Source organism: Trachinotus anak, unplaced genomic scaffold, assembly GCF_046630095.1.
Source record: "Trachinotus anak isolate AG129_WGS33_773 ecotype Australia unplaced genomic scaffold, CSIRO_AGI_Tana_v1 ptg000008l, whole genome shotgun sequence".
Taxonomy (NCBI): domain Eukaryota; kingdom Metazoa; phylum Chordata; class Actinopteri; order Carangiformes; family Carangidae; genus Trachinotus; species Trachinotus anak.
The window spans coordinates 15,537,261-15,560,937 of NW_027273859.1; the positions used below are offsets into that span (position 1 = coordinate 15,537,261).

Consider the following 23,677-nt stretch of genomic DNA (forward strand, 5'->3'; position numbering starts at 1 on the left):
AATTCAATTCAACTTCAGTTTCAGAAAATTCAACTTTATAGGCCCTGATGTTCTTCTCCTGAAAGCCACATTAATCTTTTAGTACAGGTCTTAGGTACTTGTACTTTCAAGTATTACAAACATCAAAATGCTGCTGTAAAACTGACAATCAGTCTGCAGAATAACTACTTTATTTTTACTTTATCTTTAGCTGATAATATATATATATATATGTATATATATATATATATAGGTGTGTGAAGGAGAGATACTGCAATCTTTCCTTCCAGCTGCTGTCAGACTTTACAACAAACACTGCACTCAGTAACCACACACACACACACACACACACACACACACACACACTTGCACTTCTATCTTTGTGACACTCATTGACATAATGCATTCCCTAACCCTGACCCAAACCTTAACCTGAACCTAACTCTAACCATAACTCTAAAACCAAGTCTTAACCCTCAACATGTGATTTGAAGGTGTCTCAAAAAGTGAGGACCGGCCAAAATGTCCTCACTTTCCCAAAATGTCCTCACTCTGTTAGTAAAATACTTTTTTTGGTCCTTACTATGTAGCAAGTACACACACACACACACACACACACACACACACACACACACACCAGAAACGGCCAACTCAGCACCATAACACCCTCTCACATCTGTCAATATCCCACAAACGCTGCTACTGTTGTTGTAAATATGTAGTTTTTTTGTGTCTATATATTTTGTTTATTATTATTTTGTTATTATTTATCTTTCTAAATACTTGCTGTTGCAGTTTCTTGCATCTTCCCTGTTCTCTGCGCTGCCACTTTGCTGCTGTAACACTGTGAATTTCTATCTTATATATATATATATATATATATATATATATATATATATATATATATATATATATATATATATATATATATATATATAATACTTCTTTATAATAGTAGTAGTAGTAGTAGTATTCAAGTACTCAATAGTGTATTGAATAGTTTCCACTGAAACTAGAGGTGTGGCAGCAGATAGCAGTGACGCAGGCACCATGCGCTGGGGGGGGGGGCAGGGCTTTAAAACCCTGCTGCTCCTCTCCCCCCCCCTCACAGGCTCCGTCAGCCCGGGTGTCGGTGGTGCGTGTTTCGTAATCGGCCGCGGTGTCTCTGCTCCTCTCAGCCGGCCAGGATGGCAGCGCTCAGGACTCTCAGGAAACTGTGCCAACACTCTCAGCATCAAGTCTGCAAACTGCACACGTCGGCCCCCAGGTGAGTGCGACCCCCCCCCGGCTCAGAAATCTTGGTTTCACCGGGCGCATTTCACACCACTTTTACGACATGCTCGGCGCTTCTCTTTTCCCACCGTGACAAGACAGCTTTGCGACTTTGGGTGTGGATACGTTTCTTAATTTTCGCCGGTTGCCGGTTTGTCTAATATTGTGCGTACGCGGATAAGGTCGTGCGTTTTGTTGTGCGGTTTTTGTTTGATTGTTTTGTACTAAATGTCCGCAGTTGGTCGCATTCAGGCGCCCCTAGCGTTATGCCGGTAACATCGCAGGGAGGCTGGCTGATGAAATCGGTCTGAGCGTTTGCACCCTGTGGCTTTAGGAGCCGGGTTTCAGCTGGAGGCCGAGGTGCTGATCTAAACACAGGGACGTAACATGCCTGTGCATTGTAGCCATTATGTCCTGGTTGAGATGAGCCGATTTAAAATGGTAAAAATAAATAAATAAATAAATTGCGGATGATAGCGTCTCTGTGCAGCATCCCGTGCAGGTATTGATTGGAAACGAGCTGAGTGCAGCATGACTGAGACACATGTCATTAACTAATGTCTTAAAAAAAATCTCGTGTGGACTCTGCACATGATCTGCAGCCCCACAGAGTCACAAGATGGATAATCTAAAGCGTATGTCACGTTATGCACAGTTAATTGCCACATATCATGACATAAATTCAATTTTAAACCATTCGTAAATGAGAATTAATTTGGGACAACAGCAAGGTCATTTTGTTTTAAAGGACATGGACATTACACACAAACTTAACATGCTTTATTTGTGAATGCACACAGAAACAAGTAACATGTACATAAGGATAAAATACCACCAAGAAAACAGAATAGTAAAAGAAGAAAAACACAATAAATACAAAAAGACAATTTCCATCAGATGTATTGATGGAATTACTTCCATCGCTACATCTGAAAAGAGAGGTTTTCTCCTCAGTCGACAAGCTTTGTCTATAAATGTATACGAGGTTAAAGAGCAATTTGCTGCTCTATAATCCTGACACATTTTCTCTGGGACCTGGTACACTAGCCCCTTGGCCTCACCCCATTTTCCCCAAGAAGTGATACTTCTGTGAGGTTTAATTAGTCGTGGCACAATGGAAGGGACTGTTACATCACTGTTGATGGCTCATTGCTCTTCAGTTATTAGCTAACTCTTTTCTGTAATTGTTGTTATATAATGGAAAACTATCCTGGCTCTTTTGTTTGGATAAAGCAGCACAACAGTTCAACCCTGTCTATGTAGTCATTCAGTTAAGAACACTGTACATCAGTTATAACCAGTCCCAAACATAGTCCTCTTGTTTTTCTTTATACCGTCCTATGACTGAAAACACTACAGTGCAGTCAAAAGACACAGTGCATTACAAGGGCAGACAAAACATATGGCTCAGTCAGGTGGAGAGGTGCAGGCTCTAATTTTAGAGGCTAGATTCGGTGCTTGTCCAGGGTGAATGTTTGAGATTGATTACAGGTTTCTGGTGTCAAAAGTCCCGCTCAAAGGCAATCAAAGAGACAATGTCAGCTAAAAAGTGGATTTATTATGGTACTATAATTATTATTCAAATAATTCAGTTGAAAGAATGTTGAATTACACTTATTCTGATGTAAGTTTATTAATTTATTTTTTATGGTTCATGATCATAGTGATTTGTAAATAAAACTTGAGATTTTTTAATTTTTGACATTTTATATACTAAATAAAAAATTGCTTTGCTGAAGAAATAATTAATAGTAAAGAAAATCATTCTTGCAGTCCTGTATTGATAATATCAAATTGAGCCCTTGTTTCTTTGGCTGAATAACGACATAATCACAGCTTGTTAATATGTAAGTTATGGATACATTTGTCGTCTGACCCCAGTGTTTTTGCATTTGCACCAACTCTCAGGCAGGAGGCGGTGGTCATCTCAGGAAAGAAACTAGCACGGCAGATTCGGGAGGAGGCCCGGGCCGACGTGGAGAAATGGGTTGTAGCTGGCCACAGGAGACCCCATCTGAGCGTGATTCTCGTAGGTGACAACCCAGCCAGTCACTCCTACGTCCTGAACAAGACACGCGCTGCAGCTGACGTCGGTAAGTGAAAGACATGCACAATCCTCACACATGTAAACACGATGGTTCTACAGTAAAAATCACAAAAGAACAAATGCTTCCCTGTGCTTTGAGTCGTTTCCTCACTTCCACCTCCCACAGGAATCTCTAGTGAGACGATTCTCAAGCATTCAGACATCACTGAGGAGGAGTTATTGGACCTGATCTACAAACTCAACACAGACCACCGCGTGGACGGCCTGCTGGTCCAACTGCCTCTGCCAGGTACAGAGAAACTGGAAAAGTGGAATAGAAAGGCTGACAATAAGTATAGGGAGTCGTGCATCTGTAGAGAGGCTGCCTGAGTGCAAGTGTTGGTCAGTCTCTCTTTAGGTTTTCTAGTCGGCTGCATTTGTGAACTCACCTGTTTTCCTGAACAAAACATTTGACATGTACTTGTCCTGGCTGTAACTTTGTTGTCTTTATTTTCTGACAGACCACATCGATGAGCGCACAATATGTAATGCAGTGTCCCCTACCAAGGACGTGGACGGCTTTCACGTAGTCAACGTGGGTCGCATGTGCCTGGATCAGTCCACGATGCTTCCCGCCACTCCCTGGGGAGTCTGGGAAATTATTAAACGCACAGGTAACAGGAGAGACCACTTACTTGCTCCAAGGGTTAAAATGCTACTGAACAAACTGTCTAAATTAAATATCTGAATGCTTGTCTTCCAGGTATTCCTACTATTGGGAAGAATGTCGTGGTTGCAGGACGCTCCAAGAATGTGGGCATGCCCATCGCCATGTTACTGCATACAGACGGCCGTCACGAGAGGCCCGGCGGTAGGTCATGGTGTATGTGTGGGTTTTGCTGTGTATGATTATGTGATCTGTGTGAGGAGAGAGAGAGTTAAAATATACGTACTAAACCTTCGTTTTGTTGCAGGTGATGCCACGGTCACCATTTCTCACCGTTACACCCCAAAGGAGCAACTTTGCCAACACACTAAAATTGCTGATATCATTGTGGCTGCTGCAGGTTTGTGTCACTCTGCCTGTATCTGACTATCGCTGAAGCATTTGAAGCTCACCTCTGTTAAATAAATAGAGTTGTTTCTGTTGTCTAACTGTACTGCACTGCTGAACTATTAGGGATTCCAAACCTCATTACTGCGGACATGATCAAAGAGGGAGCAGCGGTGATAGACGTTGGAATAAACAGAGTGCAGGACCCGGTCACTGGAAAGAACAGACTGGTTGGAGATGTGGATTTTGAAGGTAGGGCTGGTGAATGAACATCAGTGTATTTCTGCAGGGAATTACTTGGTGTCCGTTAAAATAATAGTTTTTCTGTCCATATTCAGGCGTGAGACAGAAGGCAGGATTCATCACTCCAGTGCCTGGAGGTGTGGGACCCATGACTGTGGCGATGCTTATGAAGAACACTATCAAAGCGGCTAAGAATGTTCTGCTGTATCCCCCAGAGAGGATCCGCATGGCGGCTGCGTCTTAATGGCCTGGTGCAAATCCCAGCAACAGTGACACATTCCACCCACTTCAACACTACCACCCAACCCACACGCCCCCTCATTTTTTACTTGGAGGAATCTGATGAGCTCCTCTTGCACATGGACTGGGAAGATGATAGCTTTAAGCCTCTTTTCCTGCTGACATCTTTAACCTTTCCTAACTTCAAGTCCAGCCATGTTTAGACTGTTACATTCACTCCTGCAGCTGCATGTATTATGTAACAGGGTTCTCAGTATTTATCATTTGCAATGTATTTCTGTGGGATTTTGGAGTTTTAAAGAATCTTGAGAGGTTGTTTTATTTATTGCTACAGTAGGATACTATTTAAACACGAATGGAGACATGTTACAGTGTTTAACTCGAAGCTGGTGAGCAGTTACAGCAAAGACACCGAAGCCTATTTTTTTCAGTTAGTTTAGCCTCATGTGTCAAGAGTGATAAGGGCTAACATCATCAGGAACATGTATGTTTGTCAATATACAAGCTTTAAAGATTCACAATTGCCTTTGTAAAAACTTTGAAGTAAATATTACAAATATGTTCTCACATTGCTGCTGTCTGAGTCTTCCTTGTCTTGTTCAAAAATGAAGATTTTGGATTTTGTATACTTGCAATTTAAAGCATCAGATTCATATCAATGCACTGTTCCAAATGTAACTCACTTCTCAGGCACTATCATAAATAATGGTGTCATAGCGCAAGTATTAAATAACCATCTATTCCTGTCTTCATCCTGTGATCCAGCCATGTGTACTTGGCATTATAAAGGCATGGTCTCAACTAGACTTTGTTTCACTTCAATCATAGAGATTTTATTTTATACCAATGTCCCTGCTTTTTCAAACCATATCCTGGGTCACAAAATGACTGTATCTTTAGACCCCTGTCACAAAAAGATTCCCCACTGTTATATCATTCCATTCCTTCAACTCACTGACCCACTTTTGCTTGACATGGACAACAATAGTCAATGATTAGTGCAATCTACACGTCTGATGCAGTTTGAACTATACTGGGGACAAGCCATCCTTCACACACAAACGTCAGATTTTTTTGATAAGATTTTCAGGTCACCTTAATGTTGTCCTCATTCAGCCTCATGATAAGTAGCTGCACTTACATTGGCATCCCACAAGGATGTGTCCTTAGCCCCAGTGCTCTACGCACTATTGAATTCAATTCAGTTTTATTTGTATGTCGCCAAATCGTAATATCCATTATCTGAAGGCACTTTACAGGGTTTGCCCATGGCTGCATCACCTAACACACTAGGACAGTGAAATTTGCTGATGTCACTGCAGACACCAGAGTTTGATCACTTGGGGTGACTTGGGGACACGGGGGGAGGGGGGGTCTGGTGACATGGTGTGACAACAACAACCTCTCAACACATAAAAGACTAAGGTGGTGATAGTGGACATGAGTGGCTGATAATCTGGGAATCTGAGGTGGAGAGGGTCACCAGGTTTAAATTCCTGTGGGTCCACATCAGTGATGACCTTACCTGAACATGATCTAGCTTGTAAGGCACTCTGGGCAAACCCACCACCAAAACTACAACTAGGCCTAAACACCAAATAAATATATATATAGGAAATAGTGTATATACACATATTTAAAAAATAGAGAAAAATAGGGAATCAAACTATTTAATTGCACAAATCCTTCATCTGACAAGAGAACTAATTATAACCCTATTGCACACTTCAAACAAGACACACACATTTTAAATTGCGCAGCTGCCATCTAAAGTCTGACATTTCTTGCTTTCCTTTATGCAAATTCATCAATTACATTATCATGTGAAATCTGCCCAGCAATTGCATGGTTAATACTGACACTGTACAGAGATAGAAGTGCGTTATTTGATTCCCCTGCTCCAGTGGGAGACCTGTGGTCAAACTACCCCCTGCCCACCTCTACATCCCCCACCACCTCTGGGAAATGAGAGGGGACACTTTGTCAGCAGCAGAACTCTGCACAAACTAGAAAGAGCAAGAGAAAAATCAGGCTTTACTTGACTCAGTTCGCCACTCAGCTCTTGGTCCAGGCCATGGTTATCTCTCGCCCCAACTACTGCAATGGTCCTCTGCAGGGCCTTCCTTCATGCTCAGTTAAACCCTTGTCGATGGTCCAGAATTCAGCAGCCCGTCTTGTCTTTGATCAGCCCAAAAGGGCACATGTCTCTCCGCTACTCATCAACCTACACTGGCTACCCATGGTCACCCACATCAAATTCAAGTCATTAATGCCTGCCTTCAGAGTGACTTCTGGGTTTACACCCATTTACTTGAACTCAATCATACAGCCTTATGCTCCCCCTTGGCCACTGCGTTTCTCAAAGGAATGTCGTCTGCCATTGCCAACCCTGCACACAAGGCAGTCGCACTCCAGACTGCTCTCATTTGTGGTTCCCCAAAGGTGGAACAAGCTACCAAATTCTATTCCAGTAAGGTTTCCCCTCTCTATCTTCATGAATCTCTCATAAACACCCAAACTAGCACTTACCATGCACTTCTGCTGTACCTCCTTGCATCTAAAGTTTCCTGATGTCCCTCACTTGTTAATTGCTTTGGATGAAAGCATCTGCCAAGTGAGTAAATGTAAATGTAAATAAATAAATAAATAAATAAATAAATAAATAAATAAATAAATAAATAAATAAATAAAAATATATATTTTTTAAATGGCAGTACAGTGGAAATGCTAATTTATGCTAATATTTGACTTCATTTCAGAGGAAAATGTTTTTACCAGATTTATTTGACAGCTATATTCATTTCGTAGCAGACTTGAGGGTTTATTTTTAGCTCTTACTTTTCATATTCAAACAACCCATAATCAAACACACAAATATTATTACCCCGCAGTATATAAGGTAGTTAACATTAACATCACATTTATTAATTTAACATTAATATTAAAATATTAGAATGAATGTATTAATACTTATATTCAAATTATGTTATGTTTACTGCTACACGTTCTCACTCAAAGTAGGAACTAGGAACCTTAATAATGTGTTACCCGACGCCGACGGCAGGAAATTGAAGACGAACATACTTCCGTAAACGAAAGAAAGCCAGTCCTCTATGCCTCCAGAAGCTCAGACGCTACTTTTTATGATCTTTAACCAACTTTTCGGCGGGGTTTTCTCTTCGTGTGGTTTATTCGGCGATGGACCGCAGCAGATCAGCTGACAGAGAGAAGAAGAAGAAGAAGAAACGGAGACGGTCCTCCTCTTCCTCACCATCGTCCTCCTCCTCCAGCAGCAGGAGTCGGAGCAAATCGTCAAAGAAAGGGGCACACAAGAGCCAAGGTTGGGACTTGAAATGACAGCAGCAAAAGTGTTATTATCAAAGGCCTGTGTTGTACTTCTTCTCTGTTTGTCCCTCAGATGTGAAAACTCAAAGAAAGAAGCGCAGAAGAAGCTCCTCTTCTTCTTCTTCCTCCTCCTCCTCCTCCTCCTCTTCGTCATCTTCATCCTCGTCGAGTAATGAGAGAGCAAAGAAGAAAAAAAGTAAAGCCAAGAAAAAGAAGCTGAAGAAGATAAAGGCAAAGCTGAAGAAACAGAGGAAAAAGGACAAAAAGAAGAAAGAGAAGCAGAAGAAGAAGGAGAAGAAAAAGGCGGAGGGACCGCCGCCCACCGGCCCAACAGAGAGGCGTCCGTCTTACCTGGAGGTGTGGCAGAGTGATGAGGGGGCTGTGGAGCTCGGACCTGGTAAGACATCAGATTACTCTGCACTGGGTTTAATAGGAACTAGCCAATACACCGATATGCATGGGTGGATTAAGAGAACATGGGCCCCTGGGCACAGTCAAGTATAAGGCCCCCCACCCCTCCTATTAGGGCTCCCGGACTGAAAGAGATGCAAAACGTAGTTCTGAGATAGCCCACAGTGGCTTAGTACAACCAGATAGTAAAGGGACTGAAGTGCAAAGGGTAAAGCGTTAGTCTTATATCATCTATGAGCTAATATGAACATTGGAAGAAAACTGTCTGGATATTTTTTTTATCCACTTTGCCTAGCCCTGATTTAACTGTGTTGGTCAGAAACTGAGCGAGTCAGGTGTAGGTGTGTAACTTTTGTTTTCCTCTGCAGTCATGACAGATGAACAGAAGGCCCGGCTCTCCACCAAGAGGCCTCTCACCAAAGAGGAGTACGAGGCCAGGCAGAGTGTGATCCGCAGGGTGGTGGACCCTGAAACAGGGCGGACCAGGTAAGGCGGAGCGAAAAGCCAAGGTATGCAGAGCTCAGGGGCTTACTCTACAATCTCACTATTTTTTTGTTTTTCTACATTCCTCTAGATTGGTGAGAGGAGAGGGAGAGATCATAGAGGAGATCGTCAGCCGAGAAAAACACAAAGACATCAACAAGGTAAGAGAAACTTTCAGCTGTAACTATTGTGAAATAAACAACCTTACTTTACCTTAACTAACACTAAACATCCATTCGACCCACAGCAGGCCACCAAGGGAGACGGGAATGCCTTCCAGAGAAAACTGGGAATCAACAGGTAGAAGATGCAGTAGCTTCACTAAAATGAATCTACCTGTCTCAAGAAGAGGTTGCCCACACTGCTGATACTGACTGTTCAACGAGGCACTAATGCTTTTTTAGAGGGCCTCACAAATTGAATATTTAGTTTCAATTTTGTATGAAAGATTTGCCTGTGATTGAACTGTATGATGGTGAGCGTGCAAAGTAACAGACATGTACTCTTCATGTACACTAATGAGTTAAATCCAGAAAAAAGTCGTTATCTCCTGTCGATTTGCCTTTTTAAATTTATGCTGATCACAGTGGAGATACAATGAGAAGCATGTGATTTATGGTGACTTTAAATGTGTTGAGTCCACCGAGATCCATAAAAGGAGCTGGAACTCAACACGATGATGTCCCAAATAGTTGGCACATCCGTGTTTACGTGGATGTGCAACTGTGAGTGTTTACACTGATTTATGCATATTTATTTTGTCAATGTTTTAAAGCATTTCAGTGTTTAAATTTAAGTAATCAATCCTAAATGAACTCCCGACTCAGGATGTCTAATACTTAGGAGTTCTGACTGCATTCAAAGGGTTTCTGCATTTGAAATCAGCCAATTCATATTACATAATGTGTACTTAATATGGAACACAGTAAGAAGCTGGTTTTAGGTGTTCAGTACCCTGCATGACATTGCAAACTTTTTCTTTCTTCTTTGTATTTTGGTTACATATTCAACACCCACTCAAAGATGTGCTCTCACCTTTAAATCTCACATTTTGGGTCTCTGAATAAATCTGCATTTGTGTGAACTGATCCCAGAAAAATAAACAGTTTGTTGGAACTGAAATAATTTCTAAGCTCTGTTTTCTGAAGAGATTGTCCTTGTATTGAAGCTGAACCATATTATTCTTTATGACATTACATCTCTGTGCTTGAAAAAAAGGCCAGAATTACTTAGTTGTTCTTTATATGTTCTTTATACACTGTACATAAAAACACAAGGAAATGGGTAAAATGAAGTTATCCAAAACCTACAAGATACACACTCTGTACAATGAAAATATTTTCCAAGCTTAATTTACCAAGGTATGTTGTATATATACAGCCTGTAAATGCAAAGTGGTGATGAAATAGTTGTGGCATTGCATTAACCCAGGGAACAGAGCTTCAGAAAGTATGGTTTTGCTTAATGTTGGTGAAATATGTCAAACAGATTTCTCCTTTGTGCATTTCCTTTTAAGTTAAAACAAACCACAGACTTTAAAAAAAAAAAAAGGCCTTTTCCAATTTCCACAAAGTCTACACCAACAGTCTTTTCTTTCCCATGAAGTCAATTTTGAGTGTGAGCAGGGTTCAATCTAGGCCTTGCAACACGATGGTCAACGTAAGGCAGAAAAGGGGAAATGTAAGGCCTCTGGTAACGTGTGTCAGTAGCATAATCGAAGCAAGTGTCTGCCCAGAGGTATCCAAACTTCCCAGATAACTGCTTCATCTTTACATTCTCTGGATTTTTAAATCCAGGTTATTCAGATTTCCCAAGAAGGGAATATGGTTCAGAAGTTTAAATGAGTGAACATTTTGCACCATTGCCTTTTCTTTTTTCTATTTACTATGAATGTACAAACAGCCCCAATTTAAACAGCAGTTGTCTATATGGCTTCAAAACAAATCTTGAAAAACCAAATGCAGAGGAACAGCAGTACAGTATGAACTACACTGACAGTCGACATTAGAGTGGTTATACTTTAGGTACCTTTACTTGTGGATGTTCACCCATTTGTCTGAAATGTAGTCTACCCTCATGTGTAGTGGACAAAGTATTAGAAACTCAATATAACGATAAAATTCAACAGCACCATGAACTGTAGCCTCCAGAATTTGAACCCTTCTCTAGAGAGTTTCAACAAATACTGAACATTATGACCTTCGTAAAAGTAGGTTTTATTGCAGGGCTGTTTTTTTTTTTTTTTTTTTTTTTTTTAGCTTTTTTTAGATTTTAGCCAGCTAGATGTACCTAATTAACTGGCAACCAAGTGTTCATTTTTGGGTCACTCTTACAATATATGTTATGTGGGTTCATCTAGACACCCACGTTCTGGAGTGGAAATATCACAACAAAAACAAAGATCAAGCATGTGTCCACAAGAGAAAACCTACTGGATCATCCCAAACCATAATCAGGTCAGTGGCACTTTGTAAAATAGACTCGCATGTGAACCTGTGCGTTTGTGTAGCACTGAGACATGTTGAGATACCCTCTGCAATTTGATGTCTGTAGAATATGTGCCTGTTCAACTGATTGTCAATGCACTGTGACATTTCAACACAGTCTGTTTGATCTTGTGGTGTGGTTGAGTAATATTGCACATTTCCCCTTATGTTTGAGCCTATATTGGTCCATTACAGTCAGCTCTGTACATGTCTGTCAGAGGGACGAATAAACATCATTTGAATTAATAAACCAGAAATAAATGGCCAACAGCATAAAGTAAGTCTCAGCTCTGTGTTCCTACTTCTGACAGCATATTGTACAGAATTTACAATTTGCAGATTGTTCTTCCCCTAATGGTGCAGTACAACAGAGGAAGAGACCTTAACCTAGAGAGGATTATCTATTAGCACATTCAATGCCTCATTTACAGCTTAGGGATAATCAGAGAGAAGCCATATCCCAAATTTCTAAAGTAGATAATAACAAACATACAATATATGACACAAGATAGCAGTTCTGTTGATGCAATTCTGGAGATCTGCAAAATAACAAAAATACAATACTGTGCCAGGCAAAGACCTCTTTGAGTTTTGGCTGCTGCAACTGAAGTTTGAAGAAAAAGAAATACAACATAGCTAAAGTAATCTTAAAACACATTTTGTTCACAAAATCAATACATTTTAAAATATCTATATATCTTAAATAACAATAATTATCATCATCAATCAATAAAGTGTATCCTGAATGAGGCGGTGTTTACCCCCAGAGGAAAGAAGACACTTGAAACTGGTCTTCAGTGGACCAGATACCAGATCTGCACTGTATTATAACAATTATGTACAGGCCTTGTTAAGGCATTCAACTACATACTTACATAATCTATTCCATTTTTACACAGGAGACGTTAATCCTTTCCTCTCTGTTAATGTACAGCATATCATTCTATACTGTTTACTTTGGCACATTAACCGTACAGTAGCAGAAGTTTTCCCTATAGCTGAGTCATACATTACATATATTAGGAGGGTACAGCAGCGCAGTATGGTGTCATGTGGTGAAATGCTATAAAAACCCAGGAACAGTTTCAGCTGCAACCATAGTTAAAAGGTAATTACATAGTTTGCATCATGTGATATTTGGATGGTTCTTTGGTCTGAGGGATGACTAGAAAACAAGCAAAACTGGACTGTAAGGTTTGGTTAAACATAATTCAGTCATTGCAGTTTGAAAATGCTAGAAGTATATGCAATCAGGTGCAGCTCTTGATCAAATTGTTTCTAGTTGGCTCATAAATCACCAAAACATTGCTCTGTATTGTTGATAAATGACAATGATTTTCTTAAAAAAAAATCTAAGAAAAATTAGCTTGGGCTTAATGATTGTTTGTGTTGTCACACCCAGGTAACAAACACATTCAGTCCAGTTTAACCTGATTCTCAGCTCTCCTCTCAGACTACAGGTTATCTGATTATCGCATAAAAAGGACATAGCTTTAAAACCACTATTCAAAAAGTTTATCTCTATAGTAATTGTTGTGCTTACAGTGGCCACGCCTGCAGTGCAGTATCAGAATGTGGATCAGATACAAGCTTTCTGTAACCACTCTGTGTTGTTTGCTGCAGAATACAGCACGGGGATGCTTTTATGTGCAACCATCTCCAATCTAAAAGCCTGTTGTAAGAGAAAAACCAACCTTATATTAAAGACTGGTAAATATTTACTAAACAGTAGAAACGGTCTGGATTCCTACAATATTAGCTAGGTCTGTTTGTGTGCATGTTTCTGCTTCAAGAAGATGCTTCTTGAAATGCCTTTTGAGTTTTGTGTGTTTTATAATAAATATAGCCATAGCTTCTGTCCATAAATGTGACTGGCGTTAGTTTTATAAAGAGTGGTTTGTAGCACCTATGATTTTCCTTGTGGTAATTACCCATCTGGTGCAAGCCCACTGCTTTCCTCTCTTTCCATTTATCTTAATGTCATGTGTCTCTCAGCACTGTATCTATAAGTCACTCTCCCGAGGGTACTCTCATATTGTCTCTCTAATCCTATTTTGGGCTGAGAACTCCTGGTTCCAGCTTGGTGCTGCTGCTGCGGCCCCAGCAGCTCGCTGTGATGCTCATGCTGCGCTGGGTTGCTCCCTGGGTGTGGCTGTGAGTGCGCTCCAGCCGCTCCCGCTCCAGCCGTTCGCTATCTGATTGGCTCTGTGTGCGCTCTGGTCTGTTGTGGATGCTGCCTGTTGGGGAGCTGGGAGCCGGCTGGGAGGAGATGGTGCGCAGCAGGTGGTTCCTCTTCCTCAGGAATTCGCTGTTTGCACCCAGGCCGAAGCTGCCTTTACGTAGCACCATGCGTGCGCTGCTGGACTTGGCTGGCCGAGAACGGTGGTTGTACTCCAGCTGGGACAAATGAGCTGCATATCCCTCAGTGATGAACTGTTGAGAGGACAAGAGCAGAGACATACTGTCAACAACATTTTTACATCTTGATTAGTTTAGTTCATACTGTTTCAGTCATTTAAACTGATTATTATTTGGCAGCAGGGGGTGGACAGTAACAAAGTACATTTACTTGAGTTCTGTACTTAAGTATATTTTTCGAGTATTTGTATATTACTTGAGGTTTTTTTTTTTTGGAAACTTATGAACTTATGAAACTTAGAAGACAAACATTGTACTTTTTATTCCACTACATTTCTATGATATACTTTCTACTTTGAAGCAGTGCTTTTAGTCATCAAAGATGTGATAGACCATACGCTGTGATCATCACAGGAGAAAAACTGTCAACTCCTATGCTGTCAGACATGTTGTGTTGCTGAGCCTTTATTTAGCAAGATCTTGTCCCAAGTTAAGCATAAAATGATCAAATGGTACCTGGCACTGGTGCTGCATCTTCTTGGACGGTCTGCCGACAATGTATATTTGGGAGGGACAGAGGCCAATGGAGGTGTAGACTGAGATGTCTTTGGTTGATCCATAGCCAGCAAAAATCTTCATGTGAGCCTGAAATCAGTCAAATGAAGAGGAGAACTGTTTGGCACTGGATCTTTTTTAACTACTGAGTAAATATATTTCACATAGTAACAGCATGTCTGCATTGTTACTATAGTACTCATAAAACTGTGCATAGACCCCCCTTAATCCTCCCCTCCTGCAACTCTGACCTCTGTCAAGGACTTGAGAAAGTTGGCCTTGTGTCTGAGCGGGTCGTGGACCAAGCCGTCACAGAAGGAGACAATGCCATGAGGGAAGTTGTGCTGAGACAACCAAGCCACTACCCGCTGCTTCTGCATGTCTGGACGTCCTGTCACATAGATGATCAAATAGCCTAAATCCTGCCAGTGCCTGCAATGAGGAGCAACAGGACAATATAGCAAGAATGAAATAACAACACCACATGTTTATGTACCTCAATCTGAAAGAAACTCTTGTTTCAAACTAAAGAAGAGAGGAGAAGAAGAGCAGCTAGGTACCTGACAACATCCACAGCTCCTGCCCGCACTTTGGGGTCACTGCCCATGATTGACACACTGGCAGCAAAAGACCCGTCAATACTGAATACCACAAACTCTGTGCCACATGGAATAACTGTCAGGTAGCTGTCTGCAAATGTGTGGTCGCCCCTTGGAAATAGAAAGAACAACAGAGAGTAAGAAAACGGAGCGAGACAAAGTTGAGAGGAAAAATTTGTTCTTGAAATTCAGCCTTGAGGACATTGAAACATAATAAAAAATGTGCAAAAGCTTAAATAATTGAATACACTAAGGCACTGCGTTAGGGTTGGGGTATTAAAAAGGTACCAAACTAATCTCACCTTACAACCATTTTTACTGGGTAGACTCCGATGCCCAGACGCTTGTCTTCTGGGATGATAAAAGACACACGGCCACTACTGTTGGTCACCTCTGTGTTGAAGTACACCCATTCTCCTGATGGAGGCTGGGTCATGATGTGGAGGTCAACCTGGACAGGATTGAAAAACAAACATAACCTTTCAATAGAAAAATGTGCACAAACTAAAATCACACATTACTGACATCAGTCTGTGTGCTGCTGCAAGTGATGACAAAAGAGAGTTTACCTTCTCCCCGGCCAAAGTGACCATGTCCAGGGGGCCATACATGAAGCGACCTGTCACGACCTGCTGGCTGTCTTCAGTAAACACAGCATCATTCACCCGGTGATTGGCAGTTACATTCTGTCAAAGCATTGAAAGAAAGATACACAATGAAATGTAGCTTTTGTGTATTCACCTGAACTATAAACAAGTGAACTGCTGAGTTTTTTTTCAATATGTTTTTAGTGTTTTTTAAAAAATATCTGACGAAAATTTGGTTAGAAAGACCAACGTGCAAAGAGCAGATTTGAACCCAGGATGTTGACATTAGCTAGAAAGCAGCCCTTCAGCACCCTGAAACTGGTTTCATTGGTAGATCTGACACCTACCCTGATCTTTACATGAGTCCTCTTGCGGAGCCACTTCTCTCGAGGTTTGGAAGGGGTGAATTCAGACACTTCTTTCCCATCAAGCTCCAGGATGCTGGAGTTTTCATGCCTCATAACCTACAGGGGACATTTCAATGACCCATCCTGAGTATCTCTGAAGAGGACTTATGGCCTGCAGGTTACATATTAACAGGCCATAAAGTATTGCAATGTTTACTCACCTGTCTCAGGAGAAAAGACACAACATCAGTCGACTCCCAGTATGATGCATGGAAGAGGTGTGGTAAAGCCACTGTGGGGAAAGCGGTCAGAGCATCTGGGCAATACAGGGCAAAGTCCAGTCGCTTTGTGCCCCACCAACGTGCTGCAACTGTGACGGGAATGGAGTGAATAAGGTGCAGAGACGTAAGATGAAACTGTATGTGGGAGGTTTGTGATGCCACACAAAGGTGCAACACCCCTGAGGCTAAAGTAAAAAGATTATTTCAGTCCTTAACCACAATCATCACCGATCCCAGTAGTTCTTCAGCTACAGGAGGAAAAGGAGGAAGTTTATAACTGTTAATAACAAGAAAATCAAGTGCTGAAATTCAAGTATAGAAATTAGAAAAATATAATTAGCACAAGATGGTTATTCATGTTAGTAGAGGAATGAGAAAAGATTATGGGTCTGGAAAGAAGCAGCGAAGTCTGGATTCATACATTAATTCAAATCAAATCAGTGGAGGTGACAGCCTTGAATCTTCATTAATTCAGTTTTGAAAGAGTAAAAGTTAGGTGGAGGAAAAGGGGGATTTCATGAAGAGCAGCATTAACAAAGTTTTTGGATTTTTGACAGAGTATAGATCAGCACAAAGAAAAGACCTGTAGTCTCATGTTGATTTCAGTAGTCCCATCCCTTAGAAATATACCTTGCTCCACTTCAGCCTGGGAGTCCAGTGAGACCAGATCAGATATAGCACAGTCCAGCCCCGCTGACAGGCAGTTCTCGTACTGGCCAGTGGGACTTAGACCCTCGCTAGAGTCTGCCTCACCGTCCAGCTCTGCCACTAGATCTGCATCAGGTGATCCTGCGGCCTGGCCAGCCTTTGCTTTCTTACGAGACTTAGGAGGACTTTTCAGGAAGAATTTATTTTGTGATGATAGGGCAAGTTGGGACAAAAGGCTGAACTTTTTGGATTGGTTTATTTGGCATGATCTGGCTATGGGGAGAAAACAAAGACAAAGAAACCATATGAAAAAATGGATGCATGTTGGAATGTGACAGTTTATGACATTTTGAACATACTGAAGAATGATGTTGGGATGTGTCCAGTGTCAGTAAGCTGCCTTAAAGAGAACTGTGAAATGTCAAAACTGAAAAATAACTGTTAGTAACAGTTAAGGTAAGAGAGTGGGGTGATGCTGTGAAAGATCTTCTGATGCCCTGGTGATGCAGGAGCAGAGCTATGTCAGAATTTGTTAAGGCGGATCTCCAGGGTTGTACCGTAGGTGCTATAAAAGCAGTGTCCAGAACAGTAATGTGAAGTACAAATAAATGTTCAGGTAACAAAAAGAAGAGAAAGAGTGAGGGACTTTGGAGGACAATCAAACAAACAGGAAACAGAGTACTGGTTCACTCAGCAAACATTGCAATAGGGAGTGGACGATGCAGGAATGGCTGAGGGAGGCAGGTGTTACATGCATTACAACATCAGATAAATGCAGCACTCGTTCATTGCATTTACATTTAGACAGTGGATAAGAATAAGACAGACAGTGGAAAGTGGCACTAAGCTTCCTCTTCTTCACCACTCTGCTCGGGACTTTTAACAGGAAATGGACAAAACGCCCTCCATGAGTCGCAATTCAGTGCAGGTGTTAAGTCTGGCTGAGCAGAAGTTGCAAAAGGAGCGGGATATTCATTGTCTACCTGGCTGACTAGACTGCTCCAGCGGGAGTGCAGGGTGTGTGTGGAGTCAGAGTAATGGAGTTGAGAGAGAGAGTGAGAAGATGAGTGAGGAGAAACTAGACAGAATAATAGAGAAAAGTTGGACTGAAAGAAAGAAGGAGAATAACTAGTATCAGTGTTTGTGTGAGTGGAAGGAAGAAAGAAAGAGACACTGGTTGGTATTGAGAACACTTACTGTTGGCTATGTTGGTGGCAGTGTAACTGTCTGCCATTCCTGAGACCTGGCTGGCAATGCTGACCTCACTGGCCCTCCGCTGGCCCCGGGAGAGGGGGCCCGTTACAGGGGATGAGGGGTACGAACTGTCCATGAAGACACCACCATGAGACTGAACAACATCCGCTATTGAGCCGAAACAAGGAGATCCCATTAGACAGAGACACAGGTAAGGGGAGCTCACAGTGATGGGAGGAGGGAGATGCAAGTTAGGGTAGCAGGAGAGAAATGTGACGGCAGGCACCATGGTCTCAGAGGACATGTGAAACCACAAGGCGACCACATGGTGGCCAAGGTCAGATTTCTGTAACCAACCGAGTGGAAACACGAGAATATGAATACATAAAACACTTAGTGAATGTAAAATCACAAATGTCCACATCTGTTACAGTCACATCCATGTGTTAGTATCTCTGATGAAGGTGATCATTATCTAATAACCAAGTGATATCACGTAAACATTTTTGAAATAGTGCTACACATTTTATAAAATCAGATGACCACTGACCGTTATCACAAGGAGAAACATAGAGTAATACACGCTATATTTAGGATGTATATAGATAGGCCTCCAAGTACACTGTGCAAACACAACATCAAAAGCAGCACAATCTTAACATTAAAATCTTTCTGAAACACAGATGACTGAAGAAATACCCTCCGTTGACATAAATAATGTGATATTATGGAAATGGTGCAGACACACTAAAACCCGGCTTAAAAACCACAGCACAAACACAAATGCTTGCGTCCTCCAAAGACTGAATGCGACATGAACATATGATGGCAACAACAAAACCAAACACCACATGAGATGCTCATAAGTATTTCCATTGCATGTTGTAACAATTTGTTATTATTTCTATTTAAAACCAGAAAATCCAAATAAGCTAAGAAGAACCAGTTCAGTAAAAATGTCTATACAAAGTAATTTAGATAAAAGAATCGATGGTACTAGGGAAGGTATGCAGTATATATACTGGTCCATCAGTGTATCTTTATCTGGATGTTGAGAGAAACATGAATGCAGGTCTAGATTTTAGACACAACAGTGATGGGAATACTCTGAGAGAACATGTGGTCAATATGAATCTGAGCATCTTGGACATGAGAGCAGGAGGGATGGAACAAACAGACAAAAGAAACACAGTGAATGGGGGGAGGGGGGTGCAGACAGATGCAGGTGAATGGGAGAGGCTACACACACTCCATAGTGGCGGGTGTGGCTTTGAGGGAGCCCTCCTGCCAGTTTAGCACAGGCACAGGGATGCAGGTCTCACTGATGGTCTCCTGACAGCGAAGGGACAGGGGAGGCCCGCTGTCAAGTAGCAGCTGAGCGTTGCTCTGGACTGTCTCCACTATAGAGGGAGGTGGAGGGGCAGAAGGGGCAGAGGTCAGGAGGGGTTTTAGAGGTAGAGAGCCAGGTACGCAGATATGGGGACAGGAGGCCAAGAGAGGAAGAAGGAAAGAAGACAAGGAAGACACAAAAATATATGAAGCAAGAACAACTGAACATGAGACAAGAAAGCAGAGTCAAGCCCTTAGTTGAGCCCACCTATCTGAACCATAACTGCTTCTTAATCATATACTGCCACATCACACTGTTCTGTGACTGTAAAGCCCTGGCATCTGCTTGTCATAAAATGTTTTGCACTTAACTCAAAAATTACCTTGAATTTGTCTGTGTAACACAAAGCAAACCTGTGGATACTGAGTAACAGCTCATTTGAAGAAAGCTCTCACTTGTAGGACTCTGACAAGTGATATCAAAAACCTGACTGGCCTGAAGTCATTAAGAAATATCATCACTTTTATTACCCGTTATGCCACTCTTTAATAAGCCCTGCTTCCCGGTTCGGTGGTGGAAGCTATTTCAAAAATTTCTCTGCTCATTAGCTACCTTAATAATTTCTGTGACCTTGGGGAATGACAGACAGAGATCTGTGTAAAAAGGGCAGGGTGAGGCTCTAAGGGTTACTCCACTATAATGACCAGTCTGAACAGAAACCACCAGCAGGACTATGACCACATTTAGATGAATAAACTGCTTCACAAAAGACGTTGAAGCGCAAACAGTAGAAAAATGTTTCATTTTTCTTTGAGACAATGTTTACTCTGTGTGTTAAGGAACTCAAAGTGTGCTAAAGCATCGTCACGGCATGTGTTGTCTATGGCATGCATCCATGGGGAACGGGACAGTGTCTGAAGTGTCAGCTGATGTGGTCTTAAGTTAAAAGGAGAAATTAAACAGCCATTTTATTACAGGAAATTTTGCATTTGTGTCTGTGCAGGTGAAACCAAGTCAGAACTACATAAGTGATTCAACACTGTAATTCATGATTGGATATTCACTGAATTGAGGTACATGGTGTATATGAGGTTTTCATATATCATCGGGGAGAGGGCTCACCCAGTAGGGCAGAGTTTCCATCTCCCAGGGGAAAGCGTTGGTAACGGGGCACGTTGAAAGGAGGCAGGAGGTGAAATTTCCTCTCCAGTAGAGGCTCCAGGCGGGAGGCTGAGGGATCGGCTGGGTGGAAAAGGTTATAGACCTGCTGACAGGCAGGGCGCAGCTGGGCCACTAGAGGGAGAAAGTGATCCAAAGACATGAGAAAAGAGAGGGAATTGCTCAAGGATGGAAAGTTATGCAACATCTTTCTTTAGATATCTTGTCTCAAAAAAACAAGGTCTACTAGCATTTTATTGATAATAACAACTGAATATACACAATATAAAACTAATTTGAAGGTATGTCCTTTATAGGTCACAATACTAACAAATGCTTCACCACCTGTGGAAAACCATTTGCAGTTTTGGAGACAGGACATTTGGCCTGTTTTTTTTACAAAATAAAAAATGTTTGCTATCATTGATTACACTATAGCAAACATTGGAATCCTCTGTGCGAAGGAGCTTACCATCCAGCATAGGAATGACAGTCTTTCTCAGGGCAAGTACCAAGCCCAGTGGAGAGCCAAAGAGGAAAAAGTCAGACACCTCAAATTCAAACTTCCCCAGGGAGCCTCCATCCAGCATAGTGCTGCTGCTCGACCTCCGTGAAGTTGCATCGTTCCGCAAGACACTGGAGTGTAAGCTGGAAGGACACCACAAAGTCATTTCCTTGCACAGACCTAAAAATAAATCACACTCTGACAGTACATATGAAACAAGGACTGAGTGCTTTTTTTTATCTTGCAGGTAGGGATTTTTGTCAACCCACACACACACTACACACCTGGACAGGAAGGCCTGGTGTTGTTTTATTGTGTCCAGTTCGTAGGTGGAGGAGTCACTTCTCTTGCGTGGCAGTTGTCTCTTGGTGTCGTCACCTGCACTTGCACGAGGGATGTCGATGTTGCTGCGACTGAGGTGACGGCTGCCTTCCAGAGTTGGAGAAGATGACCCATGCCCGCTGTTGACAATGATGCCAGGAGAGAGGAGATCCTGATCCTGTGGAGGCGATTCAGGAAAATTTGTTATGAAAACTTAGAGCACATTAGAAAATGTCTAGGAATGATCTTATTGATGACTAAATGAATTATAGTTGCTGGGCATACATTCAGAACAAACTTAAAAGTGTGCTAATTTTTATTTTTTAGGTTCTTTAATGAGTAAAATAAGTAATCACTACACTGAATGCTTGGTCTCTTACCTGTACACTGACGACACTGCCCCTCCGGCTGCTGTTCTGGCTTTCATTAACTGTCTGATTGCTGCTGCACAGAGCATCAAATCCCAAGATTCCTCCCACACAGTCCCCAATTAGGCACACCTAGAGAGATCAGGATCAGAAATAATATTTTTGACTCACCACATCCTTATGGTTCAGGTTTACCTGAAATATTCTAACACCTTATCCAACTGGAGTTTAATCATCCAAAATTGGATGCTAACATAGGAAAAGAAACTTATGTAGGTGTTGTTAAACTGGTGTTTATTGTTAAATGGCTGTGTATCAATTAACATATATAAAATGAAGTATATAAAATAAAAGATAACAACTAATAAAGACATTAATGATACTGTTATTATGCACATATATCTTTGGAAACTAAGACACATAGCTAATTATAAAGTGGAATATTAGAGGAAAAGACGAAAAACACAAAAAATTGTTGGTATCAGAGAATTCAACAGTACTCATAAGTTTACAGGACAGTAACTGACCTGGCCGGAGAAGGCAGATCCGTCCAGAGACTTTATAAAATCAGTGTACACCTGGTTGGCTCTGACAATGACAGTGGCCACGGCCTCCTGGTACTGTGGAGCAGACGTGGCCAGGAGGGGCAGAGCTGCCAGTGGGATGTGATCCTGGCTGCTGGACAGACAACCCTCATCGTAGCTGTAAGGGCTCAGGCTGCCGCAAAAAACAAAAACAGACTAAATCAAATCACGAAAACATTTTAAAGTCCAAAACAACCACAGAGGAGATTGAAGAAATAAAAACAAGAAGAAGGGGTGATGGCCATCAGCTGCACCTGGACCTTTTCCATCATAAGCAAACAGCAGTCACAGCCAATAAACAGAAATCTTTAACCATTATCCACAATGCTTTGAAGCCTGCAGATAAATGTCTCTGTGTGTGTGTTCTCTTACTTGGACACTAAGGAGAAGGCCTCGGCACAGATGGCAGGGCAGGGCACCAAGCGGATCGCGATGCGTCCCAGCGCAGCAGGGTAGTGAACACGCATGACTGTGTCAAAAGCTGTACTAATTGTGTTGACGTCTGCCTGCTTGCTGTTCTGGTCCCCTCCGCCTGTATCCAGGATGTTCCCTCCATGCAAAACCAAGATCAGCACATGGATCTTGGAAGGCTGCAGGCACTGCTGGGACGAGCTCTCCTGAGGAATTAAAAAAAGGTTGATGGGTGGGAGCACTGAGGAACAGCTCTTGGAGAATGCTCAATGAATAGTATATTTACTTATAAGAACATCCTCTTTATTAGCATGACTAAAGACAGTTAAAAAGCATTCTTGTCACAGATAAAGAATAACACCTTTGCAAATGGGCATCGAATTACTTTTATCAGTTTTGTTAGTCATGGCCTCTAACTACTGGTGTTCCCCTCCTCAAAGATGGGCCACACAACTTCTTTTCACAACCATGAAGGGAAAACAAAACACAGCCAACCTACACTTCACCTGAACAACAGTTCAACTAACAGCACACAATGACAATGCTTCCTGGCGACAAGTCACGTTAAATAAAACAACACAATGTGTAGTTTTGTCTTATACACTCTGATCCAAAACTTCACATTTTCATAGAAGCACTGTATGTACACTCAACGCCACAGCTGCAAGTACACGGGAGTTGAACAGAGGGTGGTGAGGTTGAGGAGTACACATAATTTTGGGTTTGGGCAACAGCAGGGAAAAGGGCAGGGGCAGTAAGTACTGGGTTTGTTCAGGGGGCTTGGAGGTCTCTGTAGAGCTACTGAAGTCCATTGGGGTGCATTGGGACCAAAACGTTTACTTACTGACAGGTGCCTTGTTACCATGATGGTGGGAATGGGAGAGCTATCGGC

General features: G+C 41.8%; 3 protein-coding genes across 8 annotated transcripts in view; 2 read left to right on the forward strand and 1 right to left on the reverse strand.

The window, feature by feature from the left end:
* Nucleotides 1-1,078: 1,078 nt before the first annotated feature.
* mthfd2 (methylenetetrahydrofolate dehydrogenase (NADP+ dependent) 2, methenyltetrahydrofolate cyclohydrolase) lies at nucleotides 1,079-5,383 on the forward strand. The gene is made up of 8 exons (XM_071482996.1): nucleotides 1,079-1,246; nucleotides 3,160-3,344; nucleotides 3,465-3,587; nucleotides 3,799-3,951; nucleotides 4,041-4,148; nucleotides 4,252-4,344; nucleotides 4,458-4,583; nucleotides 4,670-5,383. The coding sequence occupies exons 1-8, from the start codon at nucleotides 1,167-1,169 to the stop codon at nucleotides 4,816-4,818; spliced, it is 1,017 nt and encodes a 338-aa protein (XP_071339097.1). The 5' UTR covers nucleotides 1,079-1,166; the 3' UTR covers nucleotides 4,819-5,383.
* Nucleotides 5,384-7,871: 2,488 nt separating this feature from the next.
* Nucleotides 7,872-10,178, forward strand: arl6ip4 (ADP-ribosylation factor-like 6 interacting protein 4). The gene is made up of 5 exons (XM_071483009.1): nucleotides 7,872-8,154; nucleotides 8,233-8,556; nucleotides 8,939-9,056; nucleotides 9,145-9,214; nucleotides 9,301-10,178. The coding sequence occupies exons 1-5, from the start codon at nucleotides 8,013-8,015 to the stop codon at nucleotides 9,355-9,357; spliced, it is 711 nt and encodes a 236-aa protein (XP_071339110.1). The 5' UTR covers nucleotides 7,872-8,012; the 3' UTR covers nucleotides 9,358-10,178.
* A 108-nt stretch (nucleotides 10,179-10,286) lies between these two features.
* Nucleotides 10,287-23,677, reverse strand: part of LOC139624150 (membrane-associated phosphatidylinositol transfer protein 2-like) — a 41,503-nt gene continuing 28,112 nt past the window's right edge. For 3 of the 6 annotated variants that reach the window (XM_071482998.1, XM_071483000.1, XM_071482999.1), the window contains exons 10-26: nucleotides 22,747-22,991; nucleotides 22,318-22,507; nucleotides 21,803-21,922; nucleotides 21,386-21,600; nucleotides 21,069-21,244; nucleotides 20,561-20,731; nucleotides 19,356-19,508; nucleotides 18,112-18,276; nucleotides 16,897-17,187; nucleotides 16,207-16,355; nucleotides 15,986-16,102; nucleotides 15,621-15,737; nucleotides 15,354-15,502; nucleotides 15,013-15,162; nucleotides 14,704-14,884; nucleotides 14,414-14,542; nucleotides 10,287-13,972 (exon numbers count right to left, since the gene is read on the reverse strand). In XM_071482998.1, the coding sequence (XP_071339099.1) occupies nucleotides 13,589-13,972; nucleotides 14,414-14,542; nucleotides 14,704-14,884; nucleotides 15,013-15,162; nucleotides 15,354-15,502; nucleotides 15,621-15,737; nucleotides 15,986-16,102; nucleotides 16,207-16,355; nucleotides 16,897-17,187; nucleotides 18,112-18,276; nucleotides 19,356-19,508; nucleotides 20,561-20,731; nucleotides 21,069-21,244; nucleotides 21,386-21,600; nucleotides 21,803-21,922; nucleotides 22,318-22,507; nucleotides 22,747-22,991 (3,102 nt within the window). In that variant the 3' untranslated portion in view covers nucleotides 10,287-13,588. The remainder of the gene's footprint in view (nucleotides 13,973-14,413; nucleotides 14,543-14,703; nucleotides 14,885-15,012; nucleotides 15,163-15,353; nucleotides 15,503-15,620; nucleotides 15,738-15,985; nucleotides 16,103-16,206; nucleotides 16,356-16,896; nucleotides 17,188-18,111; nucleotides 18,277-19,355; nucleotides 19,509-20,560; nucleotides 20,732-21,068; nucleotides 21,245-21,385; nucleotides 21,601-21,802; nucleotides 21,923-22,317; nucleotides 22,508-22,746; nucleotides 22,992-23,677) is intronic. The other 3 variants (XM_071483001.1, XM_071483002.1, XM_071483003.1) reach the window with 3 other exon arrangements.